The sequence below is a fragment of the Patiria miniata genome, unplaced genomic scaffold (genome assembly GCF_015706575.1).
Source record: "Patiria miniata isolate m_02_andy unplaced genomic scaffold, ASM1570657v1 HiC_scaffold_3, whole genome shotgun sequence".
Classification (NCBI taxonomy): Eukaryota; Metazoa; Echinodermata; class Asteroidea; order Valvatida; family Asterinidae; genus Patiria; species Patiria miniata.
Genome location: NW_024037069.1, coordinates 16,653,405 through 16,668,547, shown reverse-complemented (window position 1 = coordinate 16,668,547; position 15,143 = coordinate 16,653,405). Strand labels below are relative to the sequence as shown.

The 15,143-nt window shown below is 40.3% G+C and overlaps 1 protein-coding gene across 1 annotated transcript; it reads left to right on the top strand.

Moving 5' to 3' along the window:
* Window positions 1-3,466: 3,466 nt before the first annotated feature.
* On the top strand, window positions 3,467-13,741 carry LOC119738753 (ubiquinone biosynthesis protein COQ9, mitochondrial-like). Its single transcript, XM_038213702.1, is given in 6 exon segments — window positions 3,467-3,787; window positions 5,847-6,036; window positions 6,756-6,911; window positions 7,850-7,868; window positions 7,871-7,902; window positions 13,491-13,741. Coding segments are annotated over 6 exon segments (735 nt in total). The 5' UTR covers window positions 3,467-3,488; the 3' UTR covers window positions 13,530-13,741.
* Window positions 13,742-15,143: the final 1,402 nt, after the last annotated feature.

Below are 15,143 nucleotides of genomic sequence, written 5' to 3'. Positions count from 1 at the left end.
CGATGATGCCGGCTATGGAAAACGTTGAAGTTTTGGGGGCATTTGGTAAAAAGCCAAAATGTTTGGTTTTCTCACCGGATACTGAATGTAATGAGTTGAACTCTTCAGGGAATTCAATTCTTGCCTCTAGGCACCTCGTTTAAACTTTTGAGCAATTTTTGTCGAGTTGGATTTTTGGGTCAAAAACTGACTTTTTCGATGATGCCGGCTATGGAAAACGTTGAAGTTTTGGGGGCATTTGGTAAAAAGCCAAAAAGTTTGGTTTTCTCACCGGATACTGAATGTAATGAGTTGAACTCTTCAGGGAATTCAATTCTGGCCTCTAGGCACCTCGTGTAAACTTTTGAGCAATTTTTGTCGAGTTGGATTTTTGGGTCAAAAACTGACTTTTTCGATGATGCCGGCTATGGAAAACGTTGAAGTTTTGGGGGCATTTGGTAAAAAGCCAAAAAGTTTGGTTTTCTCACCGGATACTGAATGTAATGAGTTGAACTCTTCAGGGAATTCAATTCTGGCCTCTAGGCACCTCGTTAAGTTTTTAAGCAATTTTTATCAAGTTGGATTTTTGGGTCAAAAACTGACTTTTTCGATGATGCCGGCTATGGAAAACGTTGAAGTTTTGGGGGCATTTGGTAAAAAGCCAAAAAGTTTGGTTTCCTCACCGGATACTGAATGTAATGAGTTGAACTCTTCAGGGAATTCAATTCTGGCCTCTAGGCACCTCGTTTAAACTTTTGAGCAATTTTTATCAAGTTGGATTTTTGGGTCAAAAACTGACTTTTTCGATGATGCCGGCTATGGAAAACGTTGAAGTTTTGGGGGCATTTGGTAAAAAGCCAAAAAGTTTGGTTTTCTCACCGGATACTGAATGTAATGAGTTGAACTCTTCAGGGAATTCAATTCTGGCCTCTAGGCACCTCGTGTAAACTTTTGAGCAATTTTTGTCGAGTTGGATTTTTGGGTCAAAAACTGACTTTTTTTATGATGCCGGCTATGGAAAACGTTGAAGTTTTGGGGGCATTTGGTAAAAAGCCAAAAAGTTTGGTTTCGCTGGATACTGAATGTAATGAGTTGAACTCTTCAGGGAATTCAATTCTGGCCTCTAGGCACCTCGTGTAAACTTTTGAGCAATTTTTGTCGAGTTGGATTTTTGGGTCAAAAACTGACTTTTTCGATGATGCCTGCTATGGAAAACGTTGAAGTTTTGGGGCATTTGGTAAAAAGCCAAAAAGTTTGGTTTTCTCACCGGATACTGAATGTAATGAGTTGAACTCTTCAGGGAATTCAATTCTTGCCTCTAGGCACCTCGTTTAAACTTTTGAGCAATTTTTGTCGAGTTGGATTTTTGGGTCAAAAACTGACTTTTTCGATGATGCCGGCTATGGAAAACGTTGAAGTTTTGGGGGCATTTGGTAAAAAGCAAAAAAGTTTGGTTTTCTCACTGGATACTGAATGTAATGAGTTGAACTCTTCAGGGAATTCAATTCTGGCCTCTAGGCACCTCGTGTAAGTTTTTGAGCAATTTTTATCAAGTTGGATTTTTGGGTCAAAAACTGACTTTTTCGATAATGCCGGCTATGGAAACGTTGAAGTTTTGGGGGCATTTGGTAAAAAGCCAAAAAGTTTGGTTTTCTCACCGGATACTGAATGTAATGAGTTGAACTCTTCAGGGAATTCAATTCTGGCCTCTAGGCACCTCGTGTAAACTTTTGAGCAATTTTTGTCGAGTTGGATTTTTGGGTCAAAAACTGACTTTTTCGATGATGCCGGCTATGGAAACGTTGAAGTTTTGGGGGCATTTGGTAAAAAGCCAAAAAGTTTGGTTTTCTCACCGGATACTGAATGTAATGAGTTGAACTCTTCAGGGAATTCAATTCTGGCCTCTAGGCACCTCGTGTAAGTTTTTAAGCAATTTTTATCAAGTTGGATTTTTGGGTCAAAAACTGACTTTTTTCGATGATGCCGGCTATGGAAAACGTTGAAGTTTTGGGGGCATTTGGTAAAAAGCCAAAAAGTTTGGTTTTCTCACCAGATACTGAATGTAATGAGTTGAACTCTTCAGGGAATTCACTTCTGGCCTCTAGGCACCTCGTGTAAACTTTTGAGCAATTTTTGTCGAGTTGGATTTTTGGGTCAAAAACTGACTTTTTCGATGATTCCGGCTATGGAAAACGTTGAAGTTTTGGGGGCATTTGGTAAAAAGCCAAAAAGTTTGGTTTTCTCACCGGATACTGAATGTAATGAGTTGAACTCTTCAGGGAATTCAATTCTGGCCTCTAGGCACCTCGTGTAAGTTTTTGAGCAATTTTTATCAAGTTGGATTTTTGGGTCAAAAACTGACTTTTTCGATGATGCCGGCTATGGAAAACGTTGAAGTTTTGGGGGCATTTGGTAAAAAGCCAAAAAGTTGGTTTTCTCACCGGATACTGAATGTAATGAGTTGAACTCTTCAGGGAATTCAATTCTGGCCTCTAGGCACCTCGTGTAAACTTTTGAGCAATTTTTGTCGAGTTGGATTTTTGGGTTGAAAACTGACTTTTCGATGATGCCGGCTATGGAAAACGTTGAAGTTTTGGGGGCATTTGGTAAAAAGCCAAAAAGTTTGGTTTTCTCACCGGATACTGAATTTAATGAGTTGAACTCTTCAGGGAATTCAATTCTGGCCTCTAGGCACCTCGTGTAAACTTTTGAGCAATTTTTGTCAAGTTGGATTTTTGGGTCAAAAACTGACTTTTTCGATGATGCCGGCTATGGAAAACGTTGAAGTTTTTGGGGCATTTGGTAAAAAGCCAAAAAGTTTGGTTTTCTCACCGGATACTGAATGTAATGAGTTGAACTCTTCAGGGAATTCAATTCTGGCCTCTAGGCACCTCGTGTAAGTTTTTGAGCAATTTTTATCAAGTTGGATTTTTGGGTCAAAAACTGACTTTTTCGATGATGCCGGCTATGGAAAACTTTGAAGTTTTGGGGGGATTTGGTAAAAAGCCAAAAAGTTTGGTTTTCTCACCAGATATTGAATGTAATGAGTTGAACTCTTCAGGGAATTCAATTCTGGCCTCTAGGCACCTCGTGTAAACTTTTGAGCAATTTTTGGCAAGTTGGATTTTTGGGTCAAAAACTGACTTTTTCGATGATGCCGGCTATGGAAAACGTTGAAGTTTTGGGGGCATTGTGTAAAAAGCCAAAAAGTTTTGTTTCCTCACTGGAAACTGAATGTAATGAGTTGAACTCTGCAGGGAATTCAATTTTGTTGAGCACATACATTTCTAAAGACTGACTTGTGGTATCTACAGTCACAAACTAAAAATTGGTTGTTGAAACCTCCATTGCCAATTAATTCATACCAATCAACATAAAATAAACCAGCTGTTAGATTAATGAAAATTGTAACTTAAAAGGGAGCGGTCACTCAATCACAAGTCACATACTTTGTTGGATAAGTAACATATAAACTGTTATAATGTTTCCGATCTTCTCTCTGAAGCCGAATGCATGAACCACCGTCGGACGAAGGAGACGGAAAGCAGGAACCCCACGAAGATGTGGTCAAGCGTCGCATCCTGGACTCTGCTCTAGACTTCGTCCCCGCCTTTGGCTGGTCCGTCGAGTCCCTCACCGAGGGGGCCAGGGCCCAGGGCTTCCCCGGGGTGGCCCACGGTATGTTCCCCAGGGGTGGTGGGGAGCTGGTCCACCATTTTGTCAGGGAGTGCAACACCCAGTTGGCGGAGAAGCTGGCCAGGGAGGTACAAGAGGAGAAGGCAGAAGAAGAGAAAGAAGGAGGAAGGAGGTCAGAATTGGAAATATTTTCTCCTCTACATTGTACCTGTTCATCTATTTATGTAAAGCATGTACAGGGTGAGTTAAAAAAACCAAACCCAAATGTCTGGACCATTGTTTTAGTGAAGTTCTGCATGTAGCACTTTCAAAATCTAGGAATTAAAAGCCCAATTTATAAGCTTTCTTTTAGTACAAGAATCATTCAAAACACTAATACTTTGGAAGGTATGGAATTTTAAATACAACCACCGTTTTAAGGTTCTGTCCACGGATCACAAAAAAGTTCAGTGTTCTCTCAGCAAAACGAAAACAAATCACATAGGGATGTGTGTTAATTGTTTCGTTTTGATGAAAGAACCCACGCCTTTTTGGTATCCGTGGACAGAACTTTGAAACGGTGGTTGCGTTTAAAACTCTGTAACTTGAAAAGTACAAGAGTGATTTGAATGATTCTTGAACTATAAAGAAAGCTTATGGATTGGGCTTTTATATCCTAGATTTTGAAAGTGCTACATGCAGAACTTCACTAAAACAATAGTCCTGACATTTGGGTTTCGGTTTTTTTTTACTCACCCTGTAGTATCCTGCCACTAGTTTGGTGGTTGTGTACTAAATCCATATAGGGAGTCGTGAAAACTTTCAAAAAGTGTTCCTGGTATTCCAATATAGTCTGGTGCACAACATAAATTTGACGGGTTTTTTTGGGGGGGGGGGATAAACATGGCACATAAATGCACACAAGGCTATGGGGGATCGGTAACCGAATGTGCATTCTGTGCAATTATTTGTGCAATGGAAAAAAGATGGAAAGTTTCGATCGAACAAAATATTGAATGCACCAGACACCTCAAAACGCTTTGTAGCTGTCCCAACGTTTTTTGTTGTTTTTTTGAAAAAATGTTCCTTCAGAACACGATGATCCTTCACTTTTGCTGGTGCCCAGCAATATATATGCATTTGCGCACATACAATGATTATCCCAAAAGAAATATCGTCAAATCTTGAAAACCAAATTGGCTTATCATGAAAGGCCAGCATTTGTCTTCTGACTGACTGACTGAGTATAAATAATGCCCCAAACTGAGACTTTCGGCTAAGTGTAGCCTTGTTTAGAAATGTTTCTCAGACCATGTCAGTCTCAATGATTTTCCAAATGTATTTTGTGATAATACGGTATGAAAGTGGGGTAGGATACTTTGGGTTTTTCTTCTCTCTCTCTGGATATGGCTCCCTGGGGGAAGAAAGGAGGGCAATTTGAATCACTTTCAAGAGCCTCAACTGATTTTATTCTGAATGTGCACAAAGCCAATAGCGTCTTCGAATGAGTGTCAGGCGTCGTCAGCAATGTGCTTGAATGTCTCTCCCAGTGGTCTCCTCAAACTCTCCCTTTCATACCATTGAGGGGGTACTTGTGCACGGAGCCCATAAACATTTAAAGAAACCTACATGGAATAGGATGGTGAAGAATTGTTCAGTTTTAGAGGGTGTTCTGGAAAAAAACCTGAATACCCGGTAGTTTGGTTCCCAGACCAAAAGATTCCAGCCATTCTGACAAGGTGCCACAGCACGATGCCAAAATGGCAGGATCCTTCCCATTTCCGAAGCTTTCCAAATATGTTGTCGTTGTCGTTGACTAATGTTCATGTTAGCTCGCACATTTCCAGGTGAACAGTAGCTGTTACTTTCCTACAGAATGCATATAATTTATACCTGTCATGCTTGTTTATTGCCCAGTGTATTACCCCAGTATCTGTATTTAATGTCCATTTAGACCTTGTGTGTCAAAATGCACTATGAGGGCTTGGCTTTGACAATTAATTGACCTATGAACTAAGAATATCTGGTCAGGGAATTGCACTACCCACCGAATCAGGCAGGGACTGAAAACCCAATCACTATATTGCCCAAGGTGGGACTGGACTGAAATGTGATCTGACTTTTGTGATTGAACTTGTGTTCAAATATCTATTTGCTGTATCAAACTCTGGCACAAATGAGAACAGGGGCAAAGAATTATTTGGGAAAATTTGGAATCTAATCTAAATCAACTTTATCTTTCCTATCTTAAGGCGCAGGAGGACCATCCCCTTCATCCGTGACGCTCTGGAGGTCCGTCTGAGAATGATCCTCCCTTTCATAGACCAGTGGCCCCAGGCTATGGCTATGAGCACCGTACCATCCAACACTAAGGAGCACTTCAGTAATCTGATGCAGTTGATGGACGACATTTGGTACCACGCGGGGGACCGGTCAGCTGATGTAAGCATTTACCCTAGTAAAAGGGCTGGGGGCCTCTACATTCTTTTTTCAATGGCATCGGGGGGGGGGGGGGGGGGGGGGGGGCTGTACATTATTTTTTCAATGGCATCGGTGTGTGATTATTTGTGCCAATCCTGCATAAGTTTGAAGATTTATGCCTTGTGTACATTTTTGCCACAAATTGCATGAAAATTGGACCTAGCGTTCGTGCAAACTGCCAAATTTAAGTGGGGTACCAAACAAATCTGTTGCTTTCCATACACCTTGGACTAGGACAAAGCACTCAGTATTTCTAGCCATAATTACAGAATTCTTTGTCTGCTGGTGCTAAAACTTAGCATACATGTATGTACTGAGAATGAATTTTTGTACTAGCAAACTGAAATTCATAATTCATGTTTCTGAAATTGGAAGTAGAGGTGGGAGCAGAATCCACTTCTTCCACCCCACCACTCCCCTAACCCCCAACCCCCCCCCCCCACCACCGTCCATCCCCACCACTCCTCACCAGCCCCACCCCCACCACTCCACACCAACCCTGACCCCATGACCCACTGAAAGATGAAGAGAAGAAAAATTAGGGTTAAGGCCTATTTACATCGAAAAGTTGTAGGAAAGTCCATCACAAGTCAATCCACAAACCACAAGTTGAATCACAAGTAAGGTAAAAAAAAAACAAGAGATGAAAAAATGACCATTTACTGTTTCCTTTTCTGCAGTTCAATTGGTACACAAAGCGCATCTCGCTGGCAGCCATCTACAAGTCTGCCGAGCTCTGTCTCATACAAGATGACTCTACGGACTACCAGGATACAGGGATGTTTATTGACAGGAGGTTGGAGGAATTCGGAAGGACGTACAAGATGCGATCCGACGTGAGTACTGTCAACCGTATTCTAGCAGTACACAAACCAAATGGAAGCAGCCTAGCTTGAAATTTCCAGCTTTCTAGGCTCATGACATGGGGAGATTTGTCAGGAAAGCTGAAATCCCACCCCAGACTGAGAATGCGGATCTCACATTTTTTTTCCGATATTTTCCATTTCCATTAAAATTACAAGCAAAAGCTCACTTATGAAAGCTGATTTATCCTTTATGCAGCAGAGGATCCTCTCAAAATGACAAAACAATCAAGCTGAATCTGAAAAAAAAGGCAATTTTAGGCCAAAAAAATTAAAAATAAGTCGGTCTCTGGTCAGCGCGCGCGTCGATTTTAATCATGCGCGTCAATCTTTTTTTTTTCCAAAATGTTCCGCCGTAGCTCCAACAGCGCCCTCTATTGCCGCACCTCCTCAATTGTTTTTACCAAAGAGCACCAAGGAATGGGAAATTGCACCAAGGCAAATGATCGAGAGCACCAAGGCAAATTATGGAGGACACCAATGTACATGAGGACACCAAAAAAGCAAAATAGTACCCCACCTTGTCTGTACAATCCAAGCTTGAAGAAAGAAAAAAAAAAGCCGCGTCGCCGCGTCAATTCCGGAACTTTGGTCTGACCAGAGACCGAATATATTTTTTTTTTGGCCTAAGTGCAACTCCCGGTGTGCACAACCGTTTTTCAAATGTCGCGTCAGCTGTGTTGTGTACAAAATGGCGCCCAACCGTCTCCAAACCCCGGCATCGGCTCTGTCTCTTGCTCCATTCGTGCAAGTGGGGCTGTACCCAGATACGGAGCCGATGCTGGGGTTTGGAGACGGCTGGGTGCCATTTTGTTATTGTTGGAAACGAATAAAATGCATGAAAAGCAAATGATCCTATGCCTCTAAGCCCCTCCCACAAACTTTGTCTTCAATTGTTGTCATATGTCTAGGTTGATCAAGCTGTGACTGGGTTTCTTCTTTAATGACTGCAGCCTTTACCATAGTAAGTACATACCATTGTTTACATTTTGTGCATAATTTTGCATAATCAAGCATCAAAAACTGATTTCTGTCCTCGTAATTTTTCGGGTAAAAAACACCCTCAAATTGTGACTCATTTCCTTTCAAGGTAGAGTATATCATTTGTCATTTGTGCTTTTTTTTTTTTCGTTTGAAGCAACAAAAGTGCTCAAAATGGTGCTTAACAACTAACCTGATGACGTTTTAGCTCAGTCGAATGCTGTATATTCAGAGAAAACAATATTCTAGGATCTTGATTTCAATTCAAAAATTGCCGAGTCATGTTTTGAATTGCGCCCAGAGTCAGCATCCGGGACACGTTCTCATCCAGCCGATTGCAGCTATGCAATGTCACACATAAACCGACGAAATATAGCAACCGTGTGCTCTGCAGATGATATACTCTACCTTTACTGAAATTTCTCAGACATGTTTTTCATGCATTTGCACCGTGATGCACAAGACTGCTTAGAGTGTGAATGTCGGTCCTTCTTTTACACACAAGGATCAACCACTAAAGTTGTACAGTGTGAGTCAAAAACAGCGTGACCAAGTTAGTAAAAGTATTAACATATACCAAGTGGTACAACCTAAGGCGGCCGGGTAGCAGCGAGACCGGATAACGTGTGAAGACGGCTATACGGCACCGTCCGTGCACCCGCCACCCGGGCCATACTGTACCCCGAGATTACAGAAAACGAAACGGAATGGGGCGTGATCTAATAGGCAAAAAGTATGCAAAGTAGACACATGCGCAACAGTGTTTGCAAAACCAGTCTTTGTATGCTAAGCTGTAATCCTTGAGTTGTACAAATGTATGAATACAATATATGGCCGAGTAAAGTGTCCACCAACCAACCCAACCAACCCACCAACCAACATAGGCAGCTCAACCCCACGACATGTCTCACAACGCAGTGTGCAAAAGATAGATGGCTTCACTGGCTCGCTCCATTTAATAAAAATAATGTAGGAATAAAGATATGTAAGGCCAAAAAAAAAAAGTCTCTGGTTTCTGGTATGGAGCTTGCCCAAAAAGTGGTGTGGCGACGCGGCTTTTTTTTTGCCTCAAATGTCGGCTGATGACTGCAAAGGGTGCCCGACTAAACTTAGTGCAAATATATGGGAGTCCAGAGAGGTTACATAAAGCTTATTCTCGATCATAACCCCATCCAAAAACATGTTAAAATTGTGCAGCAGCAGAATTCCAGTCAAACCAGTGAGTTTGGTGGTTTTGAGACATCATCTTTCATTGAAAAAAAAAACTTTTTCATTTTGCCGACGCGCGCGCATACCAGAAACCGGAGACTTTTTTTTGGCCTAATGGACGAGTAACTGTGAAAATTGTACGTTATTTACATAGTCTGTTCACAAGTTATATCTATTTTTAATAGAAAATACCACACAATTCAGCTGTCCACCACTGATCATTTACCGATACATGTTGATGAGTACCCTTAATACAAAAACAAAAACTAACAAAGGTCAACAGACAAAAATCACCATTCTCATTTCAGAAAAAGACTTGATTTATTCTTCAAATACAAAACACAAAATCTGACAGTTAAAACAACGTTTCAGTCTTGACTAAAAATAAATCTCATGTGAATTTGAAAGCATTTAGCATTCGATGGACAGCTGTGAAAATGGGTTCTTTTAGTAAAGCATGCATATCTTCTGATAGCAAGGATCAATTCCTTAGTGTTTTTTTTTTCAGGTGAGTGGGAGAACATGCTCGTTTAGTACGGGAATAAATGTGTGCTTGGCCGGTTTTAAACACTATGTTTAAGACTGGTGGGAGTCTGGATGCTGATATTCGGCTCAGGTAATTTTCAGCAACCAGATTCCAACCAGTCTTAAACATACAGGGTAAATAAAAAAAAGCGGAACCCAAACCCCCAAAATTATATTTCATACTTAAAAAAAAATTTTGCACCAAAAATAATGATGACTGGAAAAGCCAATTTCATAAGCTACGCTTATTAGCTGAACAAAATACTAAAATTGGTCAATCCGTTCAAAGAATATTATACAAATATTGAGTGGCTCAGCGTGGAATGGGAGGAATATTATCGCAAGGTAAAATCTGGACTTTTCCATTTCACGAGGCGAAGCCGAGTGAACTGGAAAAGTCCAGATTTTATCGAGCGATAATATTCCTCCCATTTCACAATTTCAAGCCACTCAATATTTGTTTTATATAACTGACATATAGATCCTTGTCATTTGATATATTTGAACTTTTTTCAATACAAAACTGGAGGAAAATGTATTTCTCTCTTCCAAACCACCCTTTCACGAAAATGTTTGAACCTAACGCTGTAGCGCTGGCTCTTTGGAACAATACGCGCTACGCGCAATGCTGAACGCGCACACCAGCATGCATTTGCACACAAATACCGCGTCATGATCCTAACTGTTGAAAAGTATTTCCCATTCCCCATGGGCGGATAGTACTTTTTGAGCCGCGGCGTGAATGGGAGCAATAACGAATGCCACCTGAGTTCCACCAATCAAATGACAAGGATCTGTATGTCGGTTATATAACACCATTTAAACACAATGACCCTAAAACCTGTCTCGTCCAAAAATTTCAACAATCGTCGTCATTTGTCTTCAAACATCACCAGCGATGAAATCTTAGTTTAAACGTTAACAATATGCAACAAAGTCCTTTTGAAGGCCCGTCTTTCAAAAAGTAGATTTTATAAATCATATTGTTTGCCTAACCAGGGTTGTTAATCAAAATATTGTGTACTACAGTTGGTGACTGTTGTTGAAACAAGTATTCTGTTGCATTTCCTTTGTTGTTCCATACAGTCAAAACACACAATAAATTGCTTTTTTTGGACGAGACAGGTTTTAGGGTCATTGTGTTTAATGGTGATAATCTTTGAACGGATTGAGCAATTTCAGTAATTTTTTCATCTAAAAGTAGCTTTGGAAATTGGCTTTCCAGTTTCCTTTTAGTGCTACATATTTTTTTAAAATATAAAATATATTTTTTGGGGTTTGGGTTCCACTTTTTTGGACTCACCCTGTAGTGTTTAAAACCGGCTAAGCATATATTTAATCCCATTCATAAATACCTTTTCGGTCAAAAATCAAAACGTTTCGGTCCAAAAGTCAAAACAAGTCAAAAACTATAAATTTCCTATGATTTTGTTCAAAAAGTTTACCTCATGTTTTTCAAAACACCCCTCTTTCTATATTATGGTATGCCCTTCTCGCCTGAAGACGTAGCTAACTTCCTTATATGGAGATTGGCGCGTGCGTCGCGCGTACTGCTCAATGTGATGCAGACACAGCTGTGCCGGTGTATTGTGAATTTAGGACTTTGAAATATCGACTCACTGGTAGTAATGGGCATGCCTACGTGAGGATTGTGAACGTTCAACCAATGAAAAGTAAAAGGCACCGGATTTCATAGGAGTCAACATTTCATGTGACACTGGATCAGTGTTTAAGACCAGCCAGCTGGTCTTTATCAACTGTTTAATCCGGCCACGTGACAGGCTCTGGACCAATAGGAATGGGTAAACTGTCTTAGGTATTCATGAATAGGTGCTTCATTGGTGTTTCAAATTTAATTAAGAGGAAAAAATCATTAATCCTGGTCACTTTCTTTTTGACTCACCCTGTATACATTGGCCAAAAATGGTGAATTTGTGCCTTTTGTGTTTTGTATATTCAGTTATGCCCCCCTACCATATTACGTCAGTAAATGGCAAAACCTAATATAATGATATTTATAAAAAAAAAATAATAATAAATAAAACCTGGGTTCTTTTGGCTCTTACACGTAGCTGTTGCTGAGGAAATAAGAATGCTCCCACTGTTAGCACTTGCTATACAGTATGTGAAAAAAAGTGTCCGTCTGACTATATTTAAAATAACTACACAAATTGTTGATTGTGCAGATACTTCTAAGCCTTGGCCTCAACCCCTATGAGTTTCATTTAATTTTAGTCACACATCACTGCACAATTGTCAATTGATCACAACAACATTTTTGGACACTGTGACCATGCCTTATTCAATTTCAGTGCTGTGTTAAGTAAAGCTGTGTAAAATCCTTCATGTTGTAAAAAGCGCTGCAGTTGGGATTAGAATCATTTGCCTTGCTATCAGTCATCATGTCAAGGCCTCAGTTTAATGCTCAAGGGCAAATGATTCCAATCCCAAACCACATCAGCCTTTTTTGGGTGCATACATGTACCTATGTTCCCCAATACCGATGTTCCCCAAAATCCCCAAAATCCCTACCATATAACCCTAACCCTAGCCCTAACCCTAACCCTAAGGATTTTGGGGAACATCGGTAGTGGTGAACATCGGTATTGGGGAACATCGGGTAAACCCCTTTTTTTTTCTCAACTTGCACGATTTTACACAGCTTACATAACACAGCACTGAAATTGATTAAGACATGGAACTTGGTCACAGTGTCCAAAAATGTTGTTGTGATCAACTGAAAATTGTGCAGTGATGCATGGCTGAAATTAAATGAAACTCAAAGGCATTGAGGCCAAAACTTTTTAAAATGCACCTCACGGTTTTGTAGTTATTTTAAAAACAGTCAGACGGACCACTTTTTGGGGAAATACTGTACATGGTGAGTTAAAAAACCACCAAACCCAAATGTTGGGACCATTGTTTTAGTGAAGTTCTGCATGTAGCACTTTTAAAATCTAGGATAATTCAAGTCACTCATGTACTTTTTAAGTTACAGAATTTTAAACACAACCACCGTTTTAAGGTTCGTTCCACAGATCACAAATAGTTCAGTGTTCTTTCAGCAAAACGAAAACAAATCACACAAGGATGTGTGTAAATTGTTTTCGTTTTGCTGAAAGAACACACACTTTTTCGTGATCCGTGGACAGAACTTTAAACGGTGGTTGTGTTTAAAATTCCGTAACTTGAAAAGTACAAGAGTGATTTGAATGAATCTTGTACTAAAAGAAAGGGTGACTGCTCTATGTTCCGACACCCCTATGTTCCGACAACCTAGATTGTGTTACTCCCGGTTAGGGTTAGGGTTAGGGTTAGGAATAGGAATGTGTGCAGTCGGAACATAGGGGTGTCGGAACATAGAGGTGTAACCAAAAGAAAGCGGGCTTTTATGTCCTAGATTTTGAAAGTGCTACATGCAGAACTTCAATAAAACAACAGTCCCGACATTTGGGGTTCGGTTTTTTTTACCCACCCTGTAGAGTACCAAAGTGTTATATCATCCGTCTTTGTTCTGGTTCATGTCAACAAACACTTAAGCTTTGCATGAGCCAGAATACGCAGGAAAACTTCGGTATTCTATTACATTCCCTGTTGAAGTGGCTCAGCATTACATATCCACCCTAAATCAACATGGTGTACATCTCTGTAAAAACAGAAACCACTGCAGTGGATTGACTTTTTCCGTGTTATTGAAAGAGTAAGGAATTTTCTCCAGATCGGAATTTCAACATCATGATTTCGACATCATGATTAGACAACACATTTTTTTTTTTTTTTAATTAGATTCGAAACTTTCAGTATTTATAAATTTTTTCATTTTTTGTTTTGTTTCAGGGAAGGAATATAGCGGGATTGAACAACAGAAACCGATGAGGTCGGGTTTTCTAGGGCAATGTATGCAGTCCCCTGCAATGTTTGTTCAAACGCCCCCACACTCCGCTCCACTGACATTCAAGGATATTGAACCTCAAAAACACTTTCATTTGCTAGCTGGCATTTATATCATTTTGAGGTGCTGCCAAAGTTTTTAAGCTAATTCCACTTTCTTTTCTCTGTATAGTAGTTAATAAAGTTGAACCAAACCAGTTTGCCGTAATGGTTTATTTAATTTTGGCGCATTGGGTACGTCATGTAAATTACAGATCTGTCTACACCCAGGATGCATCCGAAAGTGTTCCGCGCAAGGGATAGAGCAAATTGCTTGAGTGTTTAAATCTTCAGTCCATCATTTGCAGCTATCCAAAAAGTAACTGACGTAAATATTGTTGAAAAACATACTTGGTTGAAAGCTAGTAAGGGAATTTCACTAAACTGTGAAATAATTTTTTTCTGGCATGTAGTCATTTTTAAAGAAATTTGACGAAAGAAGGCCTTTCCAACGATGCGTCTTAAGACGCATCATTGGAAATTTCCATTAGTAGTTCATTTTTTTTTATTTGGCAAAGCATGAGCAAGTGTTGACATGATACACACACATGCAGTTGCTATAATTCGTTGGATCAGTGCGCGACATCGCGTAGCTGCAATCGGCTCATTAAGAATGTGTCTCGGACGATATTCAGGCTGAATTCAAAACATGATTCAGCAACTTTTGATTTGAAATCGAAATCCTAGAATATATCCTCGATATATATACATGTACAGCTGAAGCTGAGCTGAAACTTCATCAGGTTAGATTTTTGATTTAGATCCTTCCTTAGATTTTGAGCACTTTTGTTGCTTCAAACGAACAAAATGCACAAATTACAAATGATGGACTGTACCCTTAATGATACAGCTCTATGGTCAGATGGTTCAGACTTGGTGTCTCGGCCCTCAATCAGTTACCACACCCAGACCTGCTGTTTCCCTGAGATTTTGCCCCTCACATCACCCCCTACTCCTGCAAAACTTGAAAACATTAAAGAAAAATAAACCCATACTCCTCATAAGAATATGATTGGCCCGTGAACCAATTCCGTTATAATGAATCTAGCTGGCCCTGTTAATAGCAGCCTGGTGCGTGTGTGGGGGAAGGGGTTGGTGTTGGTTCCACCTCAAAGTGGACCTCTTTCATGCTTTTTCTTTCACACGCTAAATACCAACAGTCCGGAAAATTTCGTTCAATCACAACCAATCATTCTTTTTGCAGTTTATCACATGGACAGATAACATGGCTGAAAATGAACCCGTGTGGAACAGGAGTAGATGGGGGGAGGGTGCTTGCATTCCCTAGTTCAGCGGCTCACTAAAATTTATTCTCAAATGGCCTAAGAATGCAGAAGAAACCATGGTAGATTTCAAAAATTGTCCGGGGGGGGGGGGGGGGGGTGATGAGGAGGTGATGCCCCTGGACCAGTGTTTCCCCTGGCTAATGAACTGAGCGAGGTGGTAACAATTCAAGTTGATGATTGAAACGAAATTTCCGCAGTCTGCAAACTGAAAAGAATGCAGCGCTCACAAAAATGCGCGATGATTTCAAAAACACATCGAAATTGTGAGTTCTTG